General features: G+C 42.7%; 2 protein-coding genes across 2 annotated transcripts; both read left to right on the forward strand.

Moving 5' to 3' along the window:
• Window positions 1-6,500: 6,500 nt before the first annotated feature.
• LOC103594454 (fibroblast growth factor-binding protein 1-like) lies at window positions 6,501-6,992 on the forward strand. The gene has a single exon (XM_008577667.1). It carries the CDS (start codon window positions 6,501-6,503, stop codon window positions 6,990-6,992), a length of 492 nt encoding a protein of 163 aa, XP_008575889.1.
• An 18,032-nt stretch (window positions 6,993-25,024) lies between these two features.
• LOC103594455 (fibroblast growth factor-binding protein 1-like) lies at window positions 25,025-25,516 on the forward strand. The gene has a single exon (XM_008577668.1). The coding sequence runs from the start codon at window positions 25,025-25,027 to the stop codon at window positions 25,514-25,516; it is 492 nt and encodes a 163-aa protein (XP_008575890.1).
• The last annotated feature ends 1,526 nt before the right edge of the window (window positions 25,517-27,042 follow it).

The raw sequence follows: 27,042 nt of genomic DNA on the forward strand, positions 1-27,042 counted from the left end.
CCCCTGTGCCCCGCCCGGGGCGGGTGGGGGGGCGCAAGGGGGGGTGGCGTCCCGTTGGGGAACATGGAAAAAAAAAAAAAAAAAAAAAAAAAAAAAAAGTTCCAATCCATGAAGTAAACGCCTAAATGAGTTTTTAATTTGCACCAGGACTAAACCCACCAATATAAATTTTTATCTTGCTCCCATCACTTTAGGGCAGAAGGCCATATTGAAAGCACAATCTCTCCCAGGATCTATAAAACACAAATTGCCCCACAGGCCAGGCAGCTTCTCATCTTATAGGGGACCCATTTTCACCTAAACTTCCATCAGAAACAAAAACAAAAGTGTATTAAGTGCAGCTGCACAATTTCTGTTGTTCCTATTACTCCTGGCTGGGTGTTTTCATCAGATTACAATCCAAAAGCCCAAACCCTCCTAATAAGCCATTGCTTTAAACGAACATGGCAAATACTAAGACCCACATCAATGCCAGTAAGGTAACCTTGGAAATGATACCAAAATCCTATCATCCAATGGGACATCATCCTGACTCAGAAGCTCACCACTGGAGATGACATCACCTCGGAAAACATCATTCCAAGATTTTCTTAATATGTTGTCAAAACCCCTTAGTCACATGGTTTTACCACTACAGCAACCATCATGTCTAGAGCCATAGACTGAAATTGTCAGGCCTTGAGGACAGGAGCCACCTCGTATTCACCTTTGTATTCCCTTGAGTGCCTGACACTGCGCCTTGTATAGACAGATCACTGAATAATGACTGGAACAGTAACATTCCTTTTCCTCCAGCTGTTGAGTTATCTCTGCATAGTCATAGGTTCTTAAGATATTTTTCTGTGCCTCTGGCTAGGTTTGGTTCCCACCATAGCACTCCAGGCTTCCCTCCAAGGTACCTATTACCCTGATATTGTCAAGACTGATATACTGGTTTTTCTACCTGTGTGTGCAATCTCCTTGAGGACAAGGACCAAGTCCTTCCTGACTGCATTTCCAGCCAGTCACTAACTCACAGTGCCTGAACACAGGAGGAGTTTCACTAGTGTTCTTTGGATGAATGAAGGAATGAGAGAGTGAAAGAATGACTGAGTGGTGGAATGAATGAGGTCTCCCTAGGGTCCAGCCCTGTTCTTCCTGGTCCCAACCACAGGCTTACCCCTCTGCTTATTCCAGTAGTCCACTGAACAGATCAGCACAAGTGTGAGTCATTATGCTCTTTGGGCATCAATAAGTTCTGCACCAAGTGCCCTCACAGGCCTTTTCAGAGCTGCGTTTTGGGGTCATTCACTTAACATCATCACCTCTTCATGTGACAGAAGGAACATGATCATATGTCAACATGCCTGATGACTCACAGACTCTACAAAGACAGAGGGAATATTCTCTTCTTGCTTTTCCAGCTTGCCAGTGGGGACAACTTGTATTTTTTATAGCACACATGGGCCAGACCCTGAAAATTCAAAAGAGAGACTCTCTAGGCCCTTCTTCTGCCCCCAAATAGAGAGGTGCCATCTGGGCATCTGCACGTATGTGAGCATGGCATGAGACCTACCTGTGGTGAGGCTGTGCCTGGGTGGCTGCAGACAGTATATGGAAACCCTTAGTACTTTCCACTCAATTTTGCCATAAAACTAAAACTGCTCTAAAAAATGAAGTCTATCAATAATGATAATTATAAAGAACAATAGGTAAAACCTAAGCAAGTCTGAATAGAGAATAGACTTTAATTAATAATAGTCTATCAATATTTTTTTCATTAGTTGGGACAAACTTACCATAGAAATTAAAGAGGTTAATAGGGAACCTAGGTAAAAGGTGGAGTACAGAGTTATCTTTGCAAGTTCTCTGTAAACCTAAAACCACCCCAAAATAAAAGAAAAAGTTGTAAGAAGGAGAGCTTTAGAGAGACAGGGAGAAAGGGAGGATTTTTACAATTCACCAATGTATGGGTGCATTGCCTTGGTTATAACAAACTAAGAGAAGTGGCCTCCACATAATTCTTCTCTGTTTGTGACACTGTGCTTGGTTCCCCATAAGCTTCCTCATTTGTCCCACGAGAATCCCGGGCAAACTTTCCTCCTGGGGTTCTTGTGAAATAGAAGCCAATGTGGGATCTCCAGGAGTTAGGGATCCCTCATCCTGGGAGTGTGGGGAGGTGGTGGAGGCTGTGGCAGCCAGAACCTCCCATGAGCTGCCTTGACCAGGGCCATAAATCCCCTGTAGTTTTCCATGGGCACTGGAAAAGTTTGTCATTCTCTAAGTATATTGAGATGTGAAGAAACACTGGGGGCACAGGCATAGCACAGTGCCCAGCACACTGTGAGCCTCACTGGGAGGGACCCTGCATTGCTCCCCACAGACACCCATGAAGGCCTGGGCAGATGGGGAGTAGCAGGGCGATGACACCATCACAGAGCAGGTGGCCTGTGAGCTGGGCCTTGAGGGATGAGGTGGTGTTTACAGACACAGCGGGACTGGAAGTGCACTCCAAGTAAAGGGAACAGCAGAAGATAGGGCAGGAAGACGGCGAATGCCCAGAGTATTTAGAAATGATGAGTGAGGGCCGGCCCGGCGGCGCACTGCTATAGTGCGCCGCTTGGCAAGCGCGGTGGCGCTCCCGCCGAGGGTTCGGATCCCACATACAGACCGGTTCCCGCTCACTGGCTGAGCGAGGCGTGGGAGCAACACCGAGGGTTGTGATCCCGTTGCTGGTCCCGGTCTGGTACGGGGGCGACACTGAGGGTTGCGATCCGTTGCCGGACACGGAAAAAGACAAAAAGGAAAAAAAAAAAAAAAAAAAGAAATGATGAGTGAGTGTTTCAGTGTGGCAGATTGCATTGTGTGTATGTGTGTGCTGTGCGTCTGTGTGTGTGTGTCTCTCTCTCTGTGTCTATTTGTGTTTGTCGTTATTTGTGTGTCTGTGTATATCTGTCAGTATGTGACGTGCCTGTGTGTGTTTGTAGGTGTGCGTGTGTGTCTGTGTATATTCTGTGTTTCTCTGGGTGTGTGTGTGTGTGAACCTGGAAATGAGGGTGGAATGACAGCATGAGCAGGCAGGAAAGTGCTGCACAGCCTGGCCTGACCTTGTGTCCACCGTGGAGAAGGGAAGGATCCAGGCAGAAGTTGGGACGGGAGTCACAGGAAGGGGAAGGTCCATGGAATACCAGTGGGAAGTGTGTCGTGTTACCCGACAAATCCTAGGAAAGACCGTCTCAGAAATTTTCTGGAGTCCATGTGATTCTTGGTAATTAAGTTTAGGGTTCTGATACACGATCTTCCTTCAGAAAGAATTTCCCTGAAGATCAAGTAAAATTTTTCAGTGTGCAGGAGACCACGCTGATTGATATCTCCCTGTCGAGCAAAGCAGCTTTGTCCCAAGTATGTCCAAATGATCCCATGTAATACCACATTCAGAATGCTTGTTTGTGGAGGTCCTGGCTTCATGGGGTGGTTGTAAGGTCCAATAAGCATGGATGCCAGGTGAGGCAATTTTACAAAAGGCTTAGAGTTTTGGAAATGTCTACACCTGGTGGTTCTCATGCAGCGACTGTTTAAACTACTGAAAGAACCACTCAGCATTCATAGCTCTGTAACCATGGAATTTTGCACTGCTGGATTGGGTCAGGTGTGCAATAAAGTCAGTTACAACTATGGACTATACTGTTGAGCCACAGCACTACTTTTAGAATATGTGGATTAAATGCCAACCAATTTCATTCGAACACATCTGGATTTGGGAGCATCTTTTAAGAAATCAGAAAACTCAGTACTGAACCTCACACATATTCTTAATTGGACCTGACTGTTGACCTTTAAAGAGGCAGAAACTCTGCAGGTTGCCACAGGCCCCAACACTCCGTAATGTCTATTCCAAAGTCCAAGTCAGTTGCCATCAATTATCGCGCTTGTACTACTGTGGTTTGCTTTATTTTATGTCAATAGCTCATGCCATTAAAAAATTTAGTCTGCAAATGAAGTATGGTTATTGTCCGTACACTGTACATAAGCAAATAGAAGTTCAGAGAGGTGAAGAGGTTTGGGCTTCATCACAAAGCTAAAAAATGCTGAAGCCAGGATTTTACCTAAACCATGCTGGCATTAGAATCTGCCTGTAGCAGGCTGACCAGAGTGAGCTCCCTGCATGTGACCTGACCTTTTCCAACAGAAGTCCCTCTATCAGAAATTCCCCCTTTACCAGCCTATGAAATCCTCTGTTCATTCACTAATTTCAGTGCCTATGAAATCCTCTGTTCATTCACTAAGTACAGATGTATAAGAATAGACAGAAAAGCAAATGGACTCAGTGTTTGGCAGCGGTAATTATTGCAGTAATTGCTTTTTTACTTTCCCGTGGAGACCACTGCTGCGGACTTCACACATCATGGATGGTGTTTGCAAGGCTGAGGTTTCATTCTATCCTGGCTCATGGGTGGACAGGGAAGCTCTCAGAGGAACCAGGTCTAATGGCACAGATGCAACCCCCTTATCACAGGATTCCACACAATACTTTCCCTGCAGGATCTGGCTCGCCCAAAGCTCATAGCTGGGAGGAATTGTGAGTAGAGATTGACAGGTGTGTGTGCCATAAAAGCCCTGGGGGCTCAGGCTCCTGCATATGTAGCCTGCCCTGCCTTGCGCCACAGCTGAGACAGCTGCAAGTCAGCTTGCTCACACTTGCACCTGGGATCTCACTGGGTCTGTGTGCACATAACAAGGTAAGAGCCTCCCCCTCCTAAAAGCTTCATTACCCTACCCTGCTTCTCATGCCATCCAAGGACTTGGGATTTCTTGGGTCTGGATCCCATTGTCATGGACAAAACATGGCTGAGTCCCATTGCTATGGGAAGTGATGGGGTCTTCGTCTGGCACATGCAGCCTCCTGTCCCACCTTTTATTGCTTTAGTCCACACTCCTGTCACTCTCTTTCCCTTTCTCAGTTGTAGGGGGTGGCAAATTCTCTCTTTCCCTTTCTCAATCCTAGGGGTGGCCAAATTTCCAGGGTGGAAATGAGATCAGGCCAATTCCCGAGGAAAGTCTTTTTTCATAGAAAATTTTGCTTTTTCTTTAAATGTAGCTCGGATACTGTGAATCATCTAATCATCATGAGCTATGCCAACTACACTGCCATAGTTCTTAGCTACATTTGTTATTTCTTGCCGAAATGTTTTCTGAAGGGCAGAGTAAGGTAAAAAGAAGGAAATGATCAATGAGCAATGATAGAGAACAGAGAGATATGGTCTGGCTGCACACACCAACTTTGTGACTTGTCTACTAAGGGTCTGATCATTAATTGTCACAGCTGTTACCTGGGGTGGCATATCAATAGCTACCTGGTAGGGCTTATGTGTGGATTTAAGGAGGTGAGAATCAAATGCTGGGCCAGTGCTTTGCACATAGTAAGTGTCAAATAGAAATCGACTTTTCCCCTCTCTTAAAGCATGGTTTTACTGTCCACCTGAAAAAATAAATGCAGCTATTTAATGTGGCATTGAATGTCATACTACTGATTCACTGATTTCCTTCTGAAAGGATTGATTAAGAGCTTTCTGTATGCCCAGCACTGTACCACCACAGGGCTCCAGAAATCAATTAGGCATGATTCTGCCTTCAATAATTAGTATAATTTCTCTGGTTGAAATTCACCCCCATACCCCCAGTTCACTGTGACCAGTCAAATCCGATGACATCATCACCTTCATGCCTCTCAGTGGTTCTCACTTCCTGTAACAGTGCTCCTCTAACCCCACACCCTACTTACCTCAGTGTGTCAATCCCACGAATATTCAAACTCTGGGCCAACATCACCTTTCTTTTTGACATTCACCTCGCTTTCCCATTTTATAGTCATTAGTGTCCATGTGGAATTTTGAGATAAAAATCCAGCACAATGTAGCTAGAATCAAGATTAGAGATTACTTCATCCAACACCTTGACTTCAGGTATAAGAACTAAGACCCAAAGGGACAGAGTGACTTGTTCAAGATCAAGTGGGGATAGAGATGGGACTGACTCCCTGGTCAATGCTATTTAAACTACCCAGATAGTAGCCTCTAAGGTCTTGATGACTTGTGGTTTTTCATTTACCTCAGTAGGTGCAACACCTAGTCTAGTGCATGGTGTGAAGCTGGTGCTAAGTAAATGTAGCAAGTGCTCAATAAATGTGTGTTGAATGAGAGAATGAGACAGGGAGGAGAGAGAAATGCAGCAGTAAGTGGGTGAGGTCAGGAGGAATGAGAGTTAGTGAGGTTCAGAGAGTGTAAGGACAGGATGAAGAGTGGTGGTGCTGTGACACTGCAGACTGAAGTCAAGTGGAAATATGAGTGGATGGGCTGCTGGTCTAGTGAATGCAGGAGCCAGAAGGTTTCAGGGTTGACTCTTTAATCAGGCAGGCATGTAGCAGGGTGGAGGGAGAGGACAGCCTGAAGTCCTGCCGTGCTGAGCTGCTGCTGGCACTGACTCATCTGTCTTTTGTCAAACAGGTGCCCCCCAGCTGAGCCATGAGGATCCACAGCCTCACCCTGCTGTCCTTTCTCCTTCTGGCCACTCGGGTGCTCTTCATGCATGTCCAAAAGGGAGTAAAAATAGGACAGGGAAGTGCACCAGACGTCGATCATTGGGTCATTCTGGGACCCACTGGGCATGGGGCAAAAGAGCAGCCTTCTGAGTTCCTGCAAATTGGTGACTTTACCACCAGTGATCAAGCCAAGTGCAAGTGGGGTATGCTTGGGAAGGGAGAGGGCATCGCTCAGGTAAAGGTCGACTGCACTCAAAACAACAATCAGTTCTCCTGTATCTTTGAGGGCAACCCAACCTCATGCCTTCAGTCTTTGGAGAATAGCATTCACTACTGGAGACAAGTAGTTGGGAGCCTGAGACTCCAGAAAGACCTCTGTAGGGACTCCACTGCCATCTTGACAACCGATGTGTGTGGTAGCAAGTTTGAGGAATCCAAACTCAAGCTGGTGAGCTCCACTCTACTCAACCACTAGAACCCAGTCAGAATGATATGTATCCCACCTGCTGGGAGCAGATTAGGATCAAACTGCACTCCACCAGTGAGTTCATCCTGGCTAACGAGACCACCAGCACAGCGTCAATCAAGAGTGAACTGACCAACCTCAGGGAGCAAATCCTGGTGACAGCGGCCACCCCCACCAGCCCAGCACACACACAGACCAGGATCATCACTAAACACAATTGCAAAGATAAACCTGGTGTCAAAACCTGGCTGAAAATGGCCTAGAAGATGGTGTAACCTTCAGATCAGCAGAGAGAAAACAGATGGATGAGATGTAGTGTGGGGGTCCTGGAGCTCCTTCTGCAATATCATCCTCACTGTATTGCAGAACACATAATGGCAATTAGGTCAAGAGAAGAGGGTCCTTAGGCCAGGTCATGTTGTAAGCCCCTCTGTATGATTTAAAGCCCTCCACATTCCCCAGAATATGTGAGCTTCTGTGCTTGAAATTGCAGTGGGATATTTTAACAGATTTTGTCATTTTTGTGATTGAGTTTTGGGATTTGCTTTATATTCACTTTCTGGGATGTGATGCTCAGAGGCTGTTTACCTCAGTATATGTTTTCATGGCCCACAATGTTATATGCATATGAGCATTGAGAGCTGTTTTTGAGCTGAACAAGCCAAAGTGAGGATTTCAGTGTAATGTACTTCCTTATAAATTAAAAATGATAATAAAATTCTAGGCATTTATCAAAAATTCCTTCACTTTCTATTTTGTTTCTCTATATCTGCTCCCAAATGAAGTCACAAAGGTGTCCCCATGTATGAGTATAAAAAACAAATCTATGGAAAAACTTCCAGTTTCTCACCCTTCCCTTGTCATTCTCTAATGCAACCCATTCCAGAATCCCTCCTCATAGCTTCTTCTATTGAAGTGTGGTGTTTGATGCTTATTGACTGTATAAATTAGGGTCAATGTGTTCAGGTGAAATGCCTGGAGCAAGGTAAGATTAAATCACTTGTCAGAGTCTCATAGATAGTAAGAGGGGAGGCAAGGTTGGACCTCAAGGGTTCTAGCAGCTGAATTCACAGGCTTGAGGAACCCCCTTTATGGACTCAAGTGAAAGCTGCTCATTACCCCCATCATATGCAGGACCCCTGCCCTTGTGGAGCTCATTGTTAAGATCTGGAAGTTTCAGAGTCTGGGAGAGGTCAAGCAGCTGGATTGGGATGGGAGGCAGGGATGAGGCTGCTGACAGTCATTTAGATGTTATATGAAGAATCTGCAAGTATTTTTGTTCGAGAGTTGGAAAGAAAATAAAGTGTTCTCAAAGTCTTGTCACAATTCCATGAAGAGGAGGAAGTGAGGAACAGGAGTTAGTAAAAGCTGGTTCTTTAGCTTCTGTGATGGTGTCAGGGAGAAAGTGCAGATGGTGTGAAAGGACATCCCTTTAAGCTCACTAACCTATCAGGATACACACTGAGGGATGTCCGTGGCCAATCCACAGTTTGACAGCCTCAGAGTGACATCATCAGCATCACAAACCTAATATTTATCTCTCACTTCCTATGTGCCAGGCACTGTGCTAATCTCTTCCCATGGATTATACATTGGTTTATTTATTCACTCACTCACTCATTCATTCAACATACGATATACAGGGCATTGACTCCTGCTAGGCTGTGTTCTCAGTGCTGGAGTAATATTAATTGATGCCCAAGAGATGGATGCTGTGTCTCATGGAACTCACCAGTAGGGAAAGTGATGATAAACCTATGATTGTATAAGAATTAGAGAGGAAAATTAAAGCAAGGCAGGAGAGAAGTGGGGGGGTGGGGGTGGGCAGAAAGTACACACAAAAACACCAATGAGTTTTTGATGCATTGGTTAGGAGAGGCTTCTGGCTTCTCTATGGAGGTTACTTTTGAGCCTAGACCTAAATGAAGGAATTGAGCCAGGTAACTCTATTGTTACATACAACAACATTTCACAAAAAGAGCACTTTCGGAGCAAATGCCTGTAATTATAAGTAATTCATTTCTTCTTTTTTATAAGCTCCTACTATATTGTAAGTTGTCTTCTACAGGCAGGAAATAACAGTGATAAAAAGAGAAAAATATGCCTGTCTTCACAGTACTTACTTTCCGATGACTGGGATCATGCTTGGCATGGTAGATAAATACCAAAGATTGGGGTGTCAGTGTAGGATGGGACCCAGGGTGTCACCTGTGCACCTTACCACTGATCCCAAGAGAACTGAACCAATATCCCAGAACCTCCCCATGGTCCTTCTAGTCACAACAGGGGAAGGACATTTTCCCTTAAGGTCTGCAGTGTCTCAGTCTTGTGGTCCCTACTCAACTAACAATTTAATTCAACATGGCCCTGCAAAACAAAAAGACTGCTTCAAGGCATTATTAAATAATAACACTGCCCTATTCTGTGTTGGAATAAACATTGGAGAATTTGAGGGGGCGCTATTCAACCCATCATCGTCATCACATAGCAGCAACAAATGGCCCAATGTTAGTGAAGAGGACTTGGAAAGGGGCAACTTAGTACTCCATAACTAAATTAAATCAACAAAGTTGGATGGAACACAAAATACAATTTTATTAGGCAGAGGTGAAAAAAAGTGATTCACTCCCCTACAAATGTGCATTTGTCTCTATCTAGGAACATATTTAAAAAACCATCTCTTGTGTACATCTAGCTCCATGATGCCCAATTCAGCTGCATGATGTTGTCATCTGGGGGAACATTTTAAATACTGGTGTCTGGATCCCACCCCCACCCCCAGGTTATGATGCAGTGGGTCAGAAATGAGGACTGAGCTTGTTGATCATTAAATTTCACCCAGTGTTTTGAATGTGGGGCCAGGTTTGAGAAACACTGCTTTAGATTAACTAAATCAGAATCTCTGAGGTGTATTCCAGGCAGCAGTAATTTTGTTTAATTCCTAGGCAATTCTCATGTGCAATATGGGTTGGAAACTTCTAATAAAGACTTTATATGCATTCTGTTCTCTTAAAAAATACGTATTTATCATTTATTATGCCCCATGCATTATTCAAGACACTGGATGATTATGCCAATGAATAAGCTAATAGTCTAGGTCCTCAGTGTGAGGAAAGTGGAGTTGGTTTTGTCAGCCCCCTGGCCTTATTTCAGGCTGGGTGTGATTCAGCACATCCCTTGTTAATAAGTTATATGGTAGTAGAGTTAGTGCGCACATGCGCCAGTGTACCCTTTGGCTTGTTGCTGCTTTTGTGTACTCTTCAATGGAAGGCAGCAGCTCTGAACTGCTAGTCAGCAGAGCTCACATCTAAAAATAAAGCATGTCCACTTTGCCGGCGGCTGCTCAGTTTTTCTTTCGACTGCCTGACTCAGGACCTGCACAGGACAGAGTAGAGGGGTCTGTGATCCAGCCCAACACCGAGACTAGGAACTCAACAAAGTGGTGAAAACGAAGACGACACATTGATCAGTGTATGAGATAACACAGAAGGCTATGGGATGGTGGGGGTCATAGGAGGTTCATTTCAGTCGATTTCCTAAAAAATATGCATCAAGCATCTACTATGACACATTGATCAAATCTGATTATTACAAAGAGTCTGTGCCTTTCACTTGACCCCTAAAACTATCCTCACCACACCGGTATGTGTTAAGTGGTTTTATTCCTGCTTTTATAATAAAGGATTGAATCCTAGAAAGGCGAGTTGTCCAGCAACTCACAGCTAAGAGTTCAGCCAAGGAGGGGAACCTAGGTTTGCCCAGTTCTAAAGTGTGTGGTTTTCAGTAAATGAACATTGAGTGTCAAATAAGTTTGGGCACAGAATATTTTCTACCATACTTCCCAATCAGTAGAGCACTTTAAAAAAAAAAGTAGCAAAAAATACCACCATATAGCTGACAAGTACTTTTAAATGATGACACCCAACTGAATTCCATGCTATTTCAAGTATGGCAGGTGGACCAGAAGAATCCTCATGAGCCGAGGAGCTTTAGAAATGCTCATTCTCAGGGCCCACTCAACCTCAAATGTACAGTGTCTCTGGGGTAAGGCCTAGGAATGTGTATTTTAACTACCTCCCATGTCTCCTGTGAACAGTAAGATTGGCCACAACAGTCACTGGCCAATGACACTTTATTCATCCTAAAGGGAAAGGCTCTGACCCTTTTATTAAAAAGTTTTTTTCCCCCCAAGAAATGTGGCTAAGCCAGATTGAAAACTACAGTCTGCTGGGCTAAGCATTTTGTGCTTAATCAACAGGCCCAAATCACTAGCCCACCTCCACTCTAATGCCCATCTCCACTCCCATTTTTCTTGTGTACAGAGCTCCTGTACTGACTTGTGCCTTTCCTGAGACACTGCCACTGTTCCCCTAGGCCAGATTCTGTGTCTTCCACCAAATCTCTCTTTTCTCTTGCATGAGTATTTATTCCATTGCTCCATCCACGCATAAGATCTCAAACACTCTGCACAAAGCCCATGTTTTAAGTTCCTTTGGCTCTCTACTGTTCATTAGAAGCAGTGCATATGGACTGATGTTGCCAGCAAGACCTTAGTTCAAATGTTACTCTTCCTTGAGCAAGTAACGCATGGTCCCTCAGACTTGTGTTCCCATTAGTAACATGGGGATAAGGTTGGCTGTCTTATTGGGTGAAAGGGATGATCAGCAGGAGGCCTGTCTCAGAGAAAGACCCAATAAATCAGAGCCAACAGTACTTGCCTGTATCAGGCTTCTAATAAATAGCACATCAAGTTACTCTGTGAGGCAGTGAACTCATTGTCAGAGGGAGGGTTCAAGCAAGGACTGACTCACTCTTTCATGAAATGTCATAAAGTTGTGTTTCCATTAATTCAAAAGGAAAACTGAAGCAGAAGATGGCAGAATAGGAATCACCTAAAATCTGTGTGTTCTCACCTAGATAACAATTGCACTGGCAGAATCTGTTTGCTGTGACTGTTTAAAAGTCTGGAGTCTGTTGAAGACTTGCAAGGTCCAGGAATGCTTGGAATGTAAATTCCACTTACTTCTTGGTCAATTTCAACTCTTACTTCTGCAGCAGCAAGAAGCCATAGAAGTGTTCCTGAAACAATTTGAATCACCTTACAAGATTGACTGTCAACAGTAAGGATTGTGACATCTGATTATCGGTGAACTGTTTTATGATTAGTGACTGTTTCTTCTGATCGTGGAGTTGCAGATACAAATGTGTGCAACCATTCCCATCTCCCTCTCTTCCCCCCAAGTCCACACATACATTGTTGCAAGCTCTCCACCTCTGGCTGAAGCAACTTTCAGGAAATTTAAAGGACCAGCACCTTTTTCTTCCTGTTACATTGTCTTCTTTTTCATCTGTCTGTAGCCTGATATTAAAGAGTAGGACATTCAAATGCAGCTGCATATAGAGGTAAAAATAGAATGTCTCTGCACATGCCCAGGGAAAGTTGTGTGAAAAAACATCCTTTTGAAGAGCTTAAGTTTATATCACAGTCTGATTGTTGACCTGGTGACAAACTACAACAATCAACAAAGTAAAATAAAACAAAAATTTAAAAACTAAGCAGGAAGAAGGATTTCATGTAAGCAACCTAATACTACATCTTAAAAAACAAAAAGAAGTTGAACAAACTAAATCTAAAGTTAGTAAAAGAAACAAAATAATAAAGATCTGAGAAGAAATTAATGAAGTAGAGACTAGAAAAACAGTAGAAAAGATCAACCAAAATAAGAAGTGGTTTTTAAAAAAGATAATCAAAATAGGAAAACCTTTAGCGAGATTGAAAAAATAAATTAAAAATAACTAGAATCAGAAATGAAAGAAGAGAGGTTAGTACTGATTTCACAGAAATGCAAAGAATCATAAAAGACTGCTATAGGCAATTATATTCCAACAAATTGGATAATACAAATGAAATGCATAAGTCCTAGACACATACAACCTACCAAGATTAAATTGTGATAAAATAGTAAATCTAAACAGACCAATAACATCTAAGGAAATTAAACCATTAATAAAGTCTTCCATCAAAGAAAACCCAGGACCTGATGGCTTCAATGTTGAATTCTAACAAACATTCAAAGAAGGACTAATACTACTCCTTCTCAAACTCTCCCCAAAAAATGGAAGAAGAAGGAAAACTTCCAAACTCATTTTACCTACCTAGCATTATGATTATATCAAAGCAAAATAAAGACACTATAAGAAAAGTACAGGCCAATAGTCCTGATAAACATAGATGCAATGATCAGCAACAACATACCAGCAAATCAAATTCAACAGTACCTTAAAATGTACATTCACCACGATCTACTGGGATTATTCACTGGGATGCAAGGATGATTCAGTGCAAGTCAATAAATGTGAAACACCACATTAACAGAATGTACGACAGAAACCATATGATCATCTCAATAGTTGCAGTAAAGGCATTTGGCACAATTCAACATTCATTTTTCCATGTTAAAACTATCAACAAATGAGGTATAGAAGAAATATACCTCAATACAGTAAAGGCAATACATGACAGGCTTACAGCTAACATCATACTCAATGGTGAAAAGTTGACAGCTTTTTCTCTAAGATTAGGAACAAAACAAGGATGTCCTCTCTTTCCACTTCATTTCAACATATACTGGAATATCTGAACAGAGCAATTAAGCAGGAAAGAGAAATAAAAGGAATTCGAATAAAAAGAAAAAGTCAATTTTTTTCTTTTTGCAGAAGACAATCTTACATATAGAAAACCCTAAAGAATCCAACAACAACAAAAAACTCTCACAACTAATACACAATTTCAGTAAAAGTACAGGATAAAAAAAAATCAATTTAGAAAAGTAAGTAATGCTTTTAGGGGCCGGCCCGGTGGCGCACTGGATAGTGCGCTGCTTGGGAAGCGCGGCGGCGCTCCCGTCCGAGGGTTCGGATCCCACATACAGACCGGCTCCCGCTCACTGGCTGAGCGAGGCGCGGGAGCAACACCGAGGCTTGCGATCCCGTTGCCGGTCCCCGGTCTGGTACGGGGGCAACACTGAGGGTTGCGATCCATTGCCGGACACGGAAAAAAGACAAAAGACAAAAAAAAAAGAAAAGTAAGTAATGCTTTTATACAGTGTGTACTATTAAAATTGGAAATCAAGAAAACAATCCTACTTATGATAGCTACAACAATACTTAGAAACAAATTTAACCAGGAGGTAAAAAATCTGTGCACTAAAAACATTGACGAAAGAAATTGAAGGAGACACAAATGAATGGAAAGATGTGTTATGTCTTGGATTGAAAGAATTAATATTTTAAAAAGTCCACGCAACCCAAAATGATCTACAGATTCAAATTTTCTCATCAAAATTACAATGTGACTTTTACAAATTTAGAAATGACATCCTAAAATTCTTATGAAACCACAATAAACCCTGAATAATCAAAGCAGTCTTGGCCAAAAAGAATAAATCTAGAGGCATCACACTACCTACATTGAAGATCTACAAAGACATAGTAATTAAAACAGCATGCTACTGGCATAAAAACAGACATATACACCAATAGAACAAAAGTAAATTCACACTTTTTTGGTGCATTGATTTTCAACAAAGACACCAAGAACACACAACGGAGAAAGGACAGTCTGTTCAATACACATTGCTGTATTTACTGGATATCCACATGTAGAATAATAAAATTAGGTCTTCATTTTCCTCCATACACAAAAATCAACTCAAAATAGACTAAAGTCTTAAATGTAAGACCCGAAACTGAAAAACTCTTAAAAGAAAAGTTTGGGAAATCTCCAAAACATTGCCCTGGGCAAAGATTTTTTGTATTTGACCCCAAACTCCCAGGTAAGAAACACAAAAAATAGATAAAAAGCATTACATCAAACTAAAAAGATTCTCCACATCAAAGAAAACAATCAGAAGAGTAAAGGAACAAACTACGAATTGAGAGAATATATTTCCAACACAATGTGTGAAAAAAGTTTAATATCCAAAATATACAAGGAACTCAAACAACTAAATTGTAAAAATATGAATAACCCAATTGAAAAATGGGCAAAGAGCTTTAATATTTTTCAAAAGAGATATAAAAATGATCCACAGATATATGAAAAAAATGTTCAATAAACCTAATCATAAGAGAAATACAAATTAAAACCGCAATGAGATGTCATGCCACTTCTGTTAGAATGGCTACTATATATATATATATATATATATATAAAAGATAAATGTTGGTAAAGATGTGAAGAAGAGAAAATCATTCATACACTGTTGGTGGGAATGTAAATCAGTACTGCCGTTCTGCAAAAACAGTATGGAGGTTTCTCAAAAATTTTAAAATGGAACTACCATATGACCTAGCAATGCCACTGCTGGGTATATCTCCAAAGAATATGAAGTCAACAGGTCAAAGGGATATCTAAACTCCCATGTTCATTGCATCATTATTCAAAATAGCCAAGTTATAGAATCAACCTAGTGTTTACCAATGGACAGATAAAGAAAACATGATATATCTTCACACCCCAAGCCCATAATACCCCTGACCTAAATCTATCTATAGCCAGAAACAGACACCTAGAACCCACACCCCAAAGCCTGTTAGAGTAAGTCAGCTTGTCATATTCTAAATTGTGTACATGCCCATTTTTGACTTTCCCTGCAAAAGTGCTCTGGCCTTGGCGTTCCCCTCGCTCCTGCTTCCACCTCCTGATGAAAACCTGATGTTCTCCTGATGGGACCCTGTGTGGTGTGGCAACCCCCTTCAGTTTGGAAATGTGGGTAATAGTTTCTTCACCCAGTGGCATTAGCCTATCTGTGTCATCAATCAGTCACCTTCATTGATTAAAATCCCACAGATGCATTAAGACCATTGTGTGGGCAGCAGGATGACAGGCTATGGCATGAAGGACCAGGACTCTGGCCTGATCCTGGCTCATTAGCTGATTACACCAAACAACAAACTGTGCCTGGGAGGAAGCTGCCAGCTGTTGGGCACCTGTGCTGTGTCTCATGGTGCTGTATGCCATGTCTGCTCTGTCTTTTCATGGTTCCATCTAAATTGTGACAAGAGATGACTGCAGATTCTTGCTTAGAAGAGGAATTACTATTTGGAGTACAGAAAGTCCCCAGTGGATATCTTCTTGTTGACGAAGCTTCTAGGGATTAACTGAGAGAACAGCAATGAGATTTCATAGACTACACAAATGGCACTGCTAGTCACCACACCTGATGGAGCTCAGTGGAAGGTTGCTTCTCTTTGTCCCTTAGCCAGGATGTCCCTGGTAAATGATGGAACCGAGAAACAACCCACTTGGACAAACTGCAGACATTACTCCTAGCGCTGGATTATTTGGTAAACAGTGGCTCCATTTTGACTTAATATTTAACTTATTAATATATTATTATGATTTATTATAAACTGTTGGCCAGTTATCAAGAATTGTTCCTTTCAGGGTAAAAAAAAAAAAAAAGAAAACTCTGGAAATCACTTGCCTCGAGATGCCCAGAGGATAAATCAAAGTCACACCTGTCTCTACATATACTAAGGTCACAGTACTAAACCATTGCCAGACACTCCCAAGTCCTTTCAGAGTTACAGCCATTACTAATAGTAACCAAGTTCACTTCTCAGAATACACAGTACTCAATTGCTTAAGGAAGAAGCATTCAACTGAACCTTCATGTGCCTGAAGAAAACTGATTTATTTGACACACATAATGGTCTCCTCAAAGAACACTTTTTGAAACTCCATTCCTTCAAATAAACCCGCAAATGAGTTTATAATTTGCACCAGGACATAATTTATCTTCATGAATTTATATTTTACCTTTGACATTAGGGTAGAAGGTCAGATTGATAGCACAAAATCTGCTGGGATCAATAAACCACAAATAATCTCAAAGGTCAACAGCTTCTCATCTGATATAGAACCCATTTACACCTACACTTCCCTCAAAAACATAAACAAAAATGTATGAAGTGCAGCTGTAGGTTGGTCTTATTTCTCCTGGCTGGATGCTTTCCTCGGTTTACAGTCCATAACCCCAAACCATCCTAATAACTCATAGCTTTAAACAAACATGGAAAATGCTAAGACCCAAATCAGCTCCACTGTGTAACCCCTGGGAATGGATACCCAAATCCTACATTCTACAGGACATCACCCTACTCAGGAGCTCACCACTGGATATGACATCATCTCAGACAACATCACTCCAAGATTTTCTTAATATGTTGTCAAAACCCGACAGTGACAAGGTATCACCCTAGAGCAAACATCAGGTTGAGATCCATGGACTGAACTTGCCAGGCCTTGAGGACAGGAGCCACCTCGTATTCACCTTTGTATTCCCTTGAGTGCCTGACACTGCCCCTTGTACAGATTGATCACTGAATAATGACTGAATCAATAAAATTCCTTTTCCTCCAGCTATTGAGTTATCTCTGCACAGTTACAGGCCCTTAAGAAATTCTTCTGTGCCTCTGGCTAGGTTAGATGCCCCACCCAAAGCACCCCAGGCTTCCCACCAATTACCCTGATGTTGTCAAGATTGATATCCTTGTTTTTCCACCTGTTGTGTGCAGTCTCCTTGAGGACAAGGACCATGTCTTTCTAGACTGCATTCCCATCCAGTCAGTAACTCAGAGGTCCTGGGCATAGGATTTTCATAAGTATTTTTTAAATGAATGAATGAGTAAATTAATTAATGAGTGGTGGAATGAATGAGGTCTGCTTAAGAGTCCAGCCCTATTCTTCCTAGAGCCAAGAACAGCCTTACTCCTCTGCTCATTTCTGCACATGTATGAATCATTTTACTCTTTGGGCATCGATAAGTTCTGCACCAGATGCCTTTACAGGCCTTTTTAGAGCTGAGTTTTGGGGTCTTTCATTTAAACATCTTCACCTCTACACATGACAGAAGCAACATGATCATGTGTCAATACACCTGATGACTCATATTTCAACATAAAGACAGGGACGCTTCATCACTTCCTTTTCCAGCTTTCCAGTAGAGGGCAACTTGTATTCTTTATAGCACACATGGTCGAGGGGCTGAAAATTTGAAAGGGAGAATCTCTAGGCCTTCTTCTGCCCAAGATAGGGAGGTGGTATGCAGACATCCTCATGTGTGTACGCTGTATGTGAAGTGTGTGTATGCATATGTGTTTATGTATGTGAGTGCCTTCATATGTGCATGTGTGTGTGAGTGTGTATGTGGAGATGCAGACATCTGTGTGCCTTGGAAAACTTTCCCTAAAGGAGTAGATTTTTTTAAAGGAAGTTTGAGCTTTTAGGAATGATTTCCTTAAAATCAAAGATACCAAAACCAACAGATGATCAAAGAAACTATAAAAGAGCTAAATAAAAAACTTTAAGAGAAAACATGTGGCTTTGAAACAGTCCCTTTGCTTGAGAAAAAAGACCTGCAAATATTAGATTAATTTATTGCAAATTTCTGACATTCTAGCAGTTTTACCTACTACAAACACCAGTTTCATTTGGTTTAACCTAATTTAAAACTGGGAATTACTTTTTACATTGGTTCAGAATTAGAACCAAGAATCTTTAAACAAAATGTGTTGGTATTGTGCAGTTTTAAAAAGGGCATTCTTAATAAGGGCAATACACTTTAGTAAGTTTTTGATTTGCAGTCATTCCCAAAGATGTGACATCAACAATTTGCTGTCTTTCAATTTTCTAAAAACTAAAGCTTTGGCACTACGTATCATTTGTTTTGCTGAACAGGAATGATAAAATCTTATGAGTAATGTGCATTTTAAATTTGGAATGCAAATATTGTTCAGTAGGTCTAAGATGAATGTTTTTGCCAGTTTTGAGATTTTACTGATGTTTGTTTAGCCAATTTTCCCATCTTCTGATGATAAATACATTTTTTTTTTTTTTTTGTCTTTTGTCTTTTTTCCATGTCCGGCAACGGATCGCAACCCTCAGTGTTGCCCCCGTACCGGACCGGGGACCGGCAACGGGATCGCAAACCTCGGCATTGCTCCCGTGCCTCGCTCAGCCAGTGAGCGGGAACCGGTCTGTACGTGGGATCCGAACCCTCGGGCGGGAGCGCCGCCGCGCTTCCCAAGCGGCGCACTATCCAGTGCGCCACCGGGCCGGCCCGATAAATACATTTTTAATGCACATTATTTGACCCACCATACTAACATCATTTGGATGCAGTGACTCAGCATTTTCTTGTCTGTTCACGAGGTTACTTCTGAAGGAGGGATTGATTTTTGACAAATGTGCACAGTGAAGTCTCACATCAGAACCAAATTACACACATTCATATAATTTCTGGTGATTGCACCAGCAGCGCCAGCCCTCTAGTTCAAGAAAACTACAGGGTAGTAGGAGGCGTGAGAGTTCAAAATCAGCTTTGAACTTAAAATCTGCTGTCAGTGATCAGAATGGCTGAGACGTGCAATCACTTACCAGCCTTACCACCCAGTGGGTGGGTACCAACTGTGCTCAGGCTTCCTTTGGGACCCCAAAAGAAAACCTGCACCCATTGCTTACGTTATTTGGGGTCAAGAAAGATAACATAACTCCAATCTAATCAAAAGACACTGGAGTATTTGCAAAAGAGGAACACACTCAAAACATCTGGCCAGTTCTCTTGAAAGCTGTCAAGATCACCAAAAACAAGCACATCTGAGAAACAGTCATGGCCAAGAAGAATAAGGTATTATGATGACTAAACGCAATGTGATATCTTGGATGGGACCCTGACAGAAAAAAAGAGCAGTAGAGGTGGAAAATTCAGGTCTACAGAAAACCTGCACAGGAACGTTTAGAGCAGCTGAATCCATCATTGCCTAGACGTGGAAGCAACCAAATGTTTCTCAGCAGATGAATGAATAAATAAATGTGGGTACATTCAAACAATGAATTTTATTAAATGCAAAAAAGACATGCGCTATCAAGCTGAGAAAAGACATGGAGAAACCTTACATGCATGTTGCTGAGTAAAAGATGCCAATCTGAAACGGTTACATACTGTGTGATTCCAACCATGTGGCATTCTGAAAAAGGCAAAACTATGGAGACGTTATAACAATTAGTAGTTGCTGGGGTTGGAGGGGAGGGGGATCAATATGTGGAGCACGGAGAATTTTTAGGGTTGTGAAACTGTTTTGTATGATACTATAATGGTGGATACATGTCATTATACATGTTTCAAAACTCACTGAATACAAAACAGTAAGAGCTAACCATATGGAAACTGGATCTTGGGTGACAAGGACATGTCACTGTAGTTTAGTAGATGATAACAAATGTACCTCTCTGGTGTGCGATGTTGATGTGGGGAGGCTGTGCCTGGGGGAGGCAGGGGATACATAGGAACTCTGGTACTTTCCACTCCATCTGCTGTGAACAGAAAACTGCTCTAAAACACGACGTCTACCAATAATGATGGTAAAGAATGACAGGTAAAACTTAAGCAAGTCTGATAGTGAATAAACTTTAATTAATAATAATCTTTCCCTATTTGTTCACGGGTGGAGACAAGATTACCATATTAATTTAAGAAGTTACTAAGGGATACTATATAAAATGTGAAGTACAGAGTTATCTATGTAACTTCTCTGTAAACCTAAAATCACTCTATAATTAAAGTTGTAAGAAAGACAGCATTATAGAGAGAGAGGATGTTTATAATTTATCAGGGTGTGGGTACACTGCTCATTTATAACAAAAATCAAAAGAAGGGGCCTCCACATAATTCTTCTCTAATTGTCTGTGGCACTGTGCTTGGTCTCCCTAAGCCTCCTCATCTGTCCCATGAGGGTCCTGGGCACCCTATCTTCCTGGCGTTCTTGTGAAACAGAAGACAATGCACCTTTACATATGGCATCTCCAGGAGTTAGAGGTCCCTCATCCTGGGATTGAGAGGAGGCGGTGGGGGCTGTGGCAGCCGGAACCTCCCATGAACTTTCTTGGGCTCAGCCCCAAATCCCCTGCAGTTTTCCTCAGGGAACTGAAAAGCTTATCATTTTCTAAGTACATCATGGTGTGAGAAAATTTTAGGGCACAGCCTCAGCACAGTGCCGAGCACACTGTGAGCCTCACTGGGAGTGACCCTGCATTGCTCCCCATGGACACCAATGAAGGCCTGGGCAGCCTGGGGAGGAGCAGGGCAATGACACCATCACAGAGGAGGTGGCCTGTGAGCTGGGCCTTGAGGGATGAGGTGGTGTTTGCAGACACAGCGGGACTGGAAGGGCACTCCAGGTACAGGGAACAGCAGAAGCAAGCATAGGAGGAGAGTGAGCTCAGAGTATTTAGGAGATGGTGGGTGAGTGTTTCAGTGTGACCAGGTAGCAGTGTGTATGTGTGGGTCTGTGTGTGGTCTGTGTGTGATGTGTCTGATTTTGTAAGTGTGTGTGTGTCTGTATAGGTGTATGTGTGTGGGTGTGTACCTGGAAATGAGGGTGGAATGACAGCATGAGCCAGGCAGGAAAGTGCTGCACAGTCTGGTCTGATCTTGTGTACCCCTGTGTAGAAGGGAAAGATCCAGGCAGAAGTTGGCATGGGAGTCACAGGAAGGGGAAGGACCATGGGAAGCCAGTGACATATGTGTCATATTTTCTGCCTAATCCTAGGAAAGCACGTCTCAGAAAGTTCCTGGAATCCATGGGATTCCTGGTGATTATGTTTTGTATTCTGACCTGTAATCTTCCTCCAGAAAGAATTTGCCTGAGGAATAAGTAAAATTTTTCACTGAGCAGGAGACCACACTGATTGATATCTCCCTGTTGAACAAAGCAGCTTTGTCTCACCGATGTCCAAATTGTCCCATAAAATAGCACATTAGGAATGCTTGTTTGTGAAGGTCAGGGCTTTATGGAGTGGTTGTAAGGACCACAAGGATGGACCCAAGGGGAGCCAATGTTACAAAAGACTTGGAGTTTTGGAAATATTCATACCTGGTGGAACTCATGCAGAGACCCTTTGAAATACTGAGTGAACCAGCCAACATTCATAGCTCTGTGACTGTGCAGGTTTCACACTGGTGGATCAGATTGTGGGTGCAATACAATTACAGTCACAACTTAGGGACCGTTGAACCACAGCACTACTTTTAGAAAATATGTATTAGATGCCAACTAATTTCACTTAAACAACCTGGATTTGGGAGCACCTTCTAAGAAATCAGAAAGTCTAACAGTACTGAGCCCCACTCACACGTATTCTTAAAGGGGCTGAGAGTTGACATTTACAAAAGAAGACACTCCAGTTTTCCACAGGCCCCACCACTTCCTAATGCCTATTCCAATGTCAAAGTCAGTGGCCATTTATTGTTACAGGTGTACTATCATGTTCTTGTAGCTGAGTTAAAAAAAAAAAGTGAGCCATTTCTTCTACTGAAAAAAATCCATGAAGAGTTAGATGACAAGACAGAGAGAGGTCCACATCTTTGTGGAAGTGAGTCTCTTTCTGTGTGCCTAATATGTAAATAATATACGTCTCTTTTAAATAAATACAAATTAAGACCCCATGATAATCCAAATCTGTTCTGTTTCACTTTATGTTAGTAGCTCAGCCCCAATAAAATAATTTAGTCTGCAGTCTTAAATGAGGTATTGGTCAGCACACTGTAGATGAGAAATAGCAGGTCAGAGAGGTTAAGAGGTGCAGGCAGCATCACACAGCTAAACAAATGCTGTAGCCAGAATTTCACCTTGATCATTCTGGGATGAGAATCTGTCTATAGCAGGATGACCAGAGTGAGCTCCTTGCATGTGACCTGAAAATGAATAGTTTCCACAGAAATCTCTGTATCAGAAATTTTCTCCTAACCAGCCACTCAGTGCCTGTAAATTCCTCTGCCCACACAGTAACTTCAGATGCCTCAGAAAATATAGGGAGGTAAAATGGGCTCAGTGGTTCCCCTCTGTGATTATCGTAGTTATTGTTTTACTACCACCACCACCCCACCAGATACCACTGCTGGGGACCTCACCCCATCAAGGAGTGTCTTTGCAAGGCTGAGCATTCATTCAATCCCGGACCCTGGATGGAAAGGGATGGGCTCGGAGGAAGCAGGTCTAATGGCACACGTGTAACCCCTTGTCACTAGATTCCAGCCACCACTTTCCCTGAACTGGCTCACCTGAAGGAAGGGGCATAGCTGGAAGGAACTATGAGGAGAGCTTGACAGGTGTGTGTGCTGTAAAACCCCTGGGGGCTCAGACTCCTGCATAAGTAGCCTGCCCTGCCTTACACCACAGTTGAGACAGCTGCAAGCCTACTTGCTCACTCACATCTGGGATCTCTCTGGGTCTGCTTACTCACAACGAGGTAAGAGCTGTGCTCTCTCAAGAGCTTCATTACTCAGTCTGGCTTTTCTCACCACCCAAGGACCTGGCATTCCTTGGGTCTGGATCCTATCATCCTGGACAGTAGTGGCTGAGTCCCATTGCTGTGAGAAGTGATGGGGTCTTCATCTGACACACTCAACCTCCTGTCCCATCCTTCATTTCTCTAGCCCATGCTCCTGTCACTGTCTGTTCTGTTCCCAATCCTAGACAGTGGTGGCCCGATTCCCAGGGTGGAAATGACATCAGGGCCACTTCCTAAAAAAGTCTTTTTTCATACAAAATTTTGGTTTTTACCTCAGTAGAGATTGGATAATAAGAATCATTTAATCATCATGAACTATGCCAAACTAAATCAGCATAGTTCTTAGCTATTTTTCTTTTTTCTTGCCAATGTTTTCTGAAGAGCAAAAAAAGGTAAAAAGCAAGAAGTGATCAATGAGGTATGATAGAGAACAGAGAGACATGGTCTGGCTTCCCATACCAGCTTTGTGACTTGTCCACTAAGGAGCTAATCCTTGACTGTCACAGCTGTTATGTGGGGGTGACATATTAACAGCTACCTGGTAGGGCTCTTATGTGGATTTGAGGAGGTGAGGATCAAATTCTGGGCCAGTGTTTGGTACATAGTAGGTGTCAAAAGGAAATGGACTTTTCTCCCTATGAGCGTGGTGTTTGCTGTCCAACTGATAAAATCAATGCACTTTAATATGGCATTGAAGGTCATTCTGTTGGTTCACTGATTTCTTTCCAAAACTACTAAGGGCTTTCTGAACACCCAGCATTGCACCAACATAGAGCTGCAGAAATCAAGGAGGCATGATCCTGCCTTCAGACTTGCAGTCTAAATGCTCCCATTGAAATTCACTTCTTCCATCTCTAGTACACGTTGCCCAGTCAAATCTGATGACATTGTTACCTCCATGCCTTTCCTGTGGCTCTTACTTCCTCCCACAATGCTCCTCTCACCCACACAACCCACCCACCTCAGTATGTCAGTCCCATGAATGTTCAAACTCTGGGTCAACATCACCTTTCAGGACATTTCCGTGACATTTACCACGTCTTTCCCATTTTGATCATTTGTGTACATCTGGAAATGTGAGATAGAATCCAGCACATTTGAGTTGGAATAGAGATTGGAGATTATTTCACCAAACATCTTGATTTCCAGATACAAGAACTGAGACCCAAGAAGCAGAGTGACTTGTACAAGATCAAGTTGGGGACAGAAATGGGACAGACACCCTGGTCAATGCTATTTAATTTCCACAGAAAGTAGTCACTAAGATCTTTAAGATTTATGGTTTCTCATTCACCTCATTCTGTTGAACACCTAGTCCAGTGCATGGCATGTAATATGAGCTCAATAAAACTTGTTGAATGGGAGAATGAGAGAGTGAAGAGTGAGAAATGCAGCAGTAAGTGGGTGAGGCCAGGAGGAGTGAGAGCTAACGAGGCTCAGAGAGTGTAAGGACAGGATGAAGGGTGGCGGTGCTGTGACAGTGTAGACTGAAGTCAAGTGGACATGTTAACGCTCAGGCTGCTGGTCTAGTGATTCCAGGATCCAGAAGGATTCTTGGTCTACTCCTAAATTAGGCAGGCATGTGGCAGGGTGGAAAGAGAGGAAAGCCTGGTGTCCAGCCCTGCTGAGCTGATGCCCAGCACTGACTCATCTGTCTTTTGTCAAACAGGTGCCCCCCAGCTGAGCTATGAGGATCCACAGCCTCACCCTGCTGTCCTTTCTCCTTCTGGCAACTCAGGTGCTCTTGATGCATGTCCAAAAGGAATTAAAGATAAAACAGGGCAGTGCACCAGACGTGGATCGCTGGGTCACTCTAGGACCCCCCAGGCCTGGGGCAAATGTCCAGCAATCTGAATTCCTGGACATAGGCAGCTTTACCACCAGTGATCAAGCCAAGTGCAGGGGGAGCCTGGCTGAGAAGGGGGAAGGCGTTGCCGTAGTAAAGATCGACTGCACTCAGAACAGCAGCCAGTTCTCCTGTGTCTTTGAAGGCAATCCAACATCATGCCTGGCATCTTTGGAGCACATCTTTGACTACTGGAGACAAATTATTGAGAGCTTGAGACTCCAGAAAAACATCTGTGGGGACTCCTCAGCCAAGCTGACGACCAGTGTGTGTGGTAGCAATTTTGAGGAATCCAATCTCAAGCTGGTGAGCTCCACTCTACTCAACCACTAGAATCCCAGGTGGTACAACAAGTAGCCCACCCACCAGGAGAATATGAAGATCAAGGTGAAGCCCACCACTGAGCAATGACAACTGTCTGGCCTGAATGAGCAGCAGCGATGATTTTAGTGAGATATACTCTCTGCTGAATTAACACAGATAATAAAATTCTTGGCATTTATCATAAATACTTTCGACTTCTGTTTGGTTTCTCAGTGTCTGGTCCCAAATGAAATCATAAAGGCGTCTCCATATATGAGTGGAAAGAAATATCTATGGAACAACTTCCAGTTTTCTCACCCATCTCAAGATATTCCCTAATGTGACCCATTCCACAACCCCTCTTTATAGTTTTTTCTGTTGATCTGTGGTGTTTGGTGCTTACTGAGTGTAATAATTAGGATTATTGTGATCATGTGAAATAAATGGAGCATGGTGTGATCAAAGCACTCATCAGAGTCTCATAGATGGTAGGAGGGGAGGCAGGGTTGGAACCCAAGATTTCTGGAAGTTGAGTCCACAGGCTTGGGTTAGTTGGGGGAGGCTTCTCTACTGACTCAAGTCAGAGCTGCCCATTACCCCCATCACATGCAGGACCTCTACCCTTGTAGAGCTCATGGCTAGGATGGGGGAGAGAGATCTGGTTAACTACAGTGCTCTGTGACTAGGGGTGTAATAGAAAGAGAAAGAGAGGAGAAAACTTCATTGAAAATCAGAGCAAAGAGACAGAACCTATTGGAAAATCTGGGGTTAGCCTTCACAGAGGAGGTGACATGGGAGCTGGGTTTTGGAGAAAGTATCTTTGGCAATGAAATGAGACAGAGTGCAGACCCTTTAGGCATATCCCAGCATGAATGAAAGCAAAGATATGTGAAAGTTCCAGAAACTGGGAGAGGACATGCAGCTGGATTAGTCATTTGTACACTGGTATGAAGAATGATTTATTACAAAAGTTGGAAAGAGAGGATAAATTTTTCTTATTGTCTTGTGACAATTCCACAAAGAGGGGAAAGTGAAGAGCAGGAGTTGGTAAAATCTTAGTTCTTTAGCTTCTGTGATCGTGTCAGGAAGCAAGGGCAGGTGGCATGAAAAGACATCCTTTTAAACTCACTAATCTATGAGGAAGTTAACTGAGGGTTGTCAGTGGCCAGTCCACAGTGCAACGGCCTCAGAGTGACACTTGGATGCCATCATCAACATCAAAAAATTAACATTTATCTATCACTTGCTGTGTGCCAGGCACCAGGCTAAGCTCTTCCCAAGGACTGTACATTTGTTCATTCGTTCACTCACTCAGCATCTGATATATGGAGCACTGACTCCTGCCAGGCTGTGTTCTTGGTGCTGGAGATACAGCGATGGATACACCAGAGACGGATGCTCTGTTCTCATGGAACTTACCAGTGGGGAAAATGATGATCAACTTATGATTTTAGAAGAGTTAGAGAAGAAAATTAAAGCAAGGTAGAAGAGAAAAGTAAAACACACACACACACACACACACCAAAAAAAAAAAAAAAACAAAAAACCACCAATGA

This window comes from Galeopterus variegatus, unplaced genomic scaffold (genome assembly GCF_000696425.1).
Source record: "Galeopterus variegatus unplaced genomic scaffold, G_variegatus-3.0.2 Scaffold1559, whole genome shotgun sequence".
Classification (NCBI taxonomy): Eukaryota; Metazoa; Chordata; class Mammalia; order Dermoptera; family Cynocephalidae; genus Galeopterus; species Galeopterus variegatus.

Coding starts and splice junctions, on each gene's coding strand:
- LOC103594454 (XM_008577667.1), top strand. CDS start 6,501: ATGAGGATCCACAGCCTCACCCTGCTGTCCTTTCTCCTTCTGGCCACT.
- LOC103594455 (XM_008577668.1), top strand. CDS start 25,025: ATGAGGATCCACAGCCTCACCCTGCTGTCCTTTCTCCTTCTGGCAACT.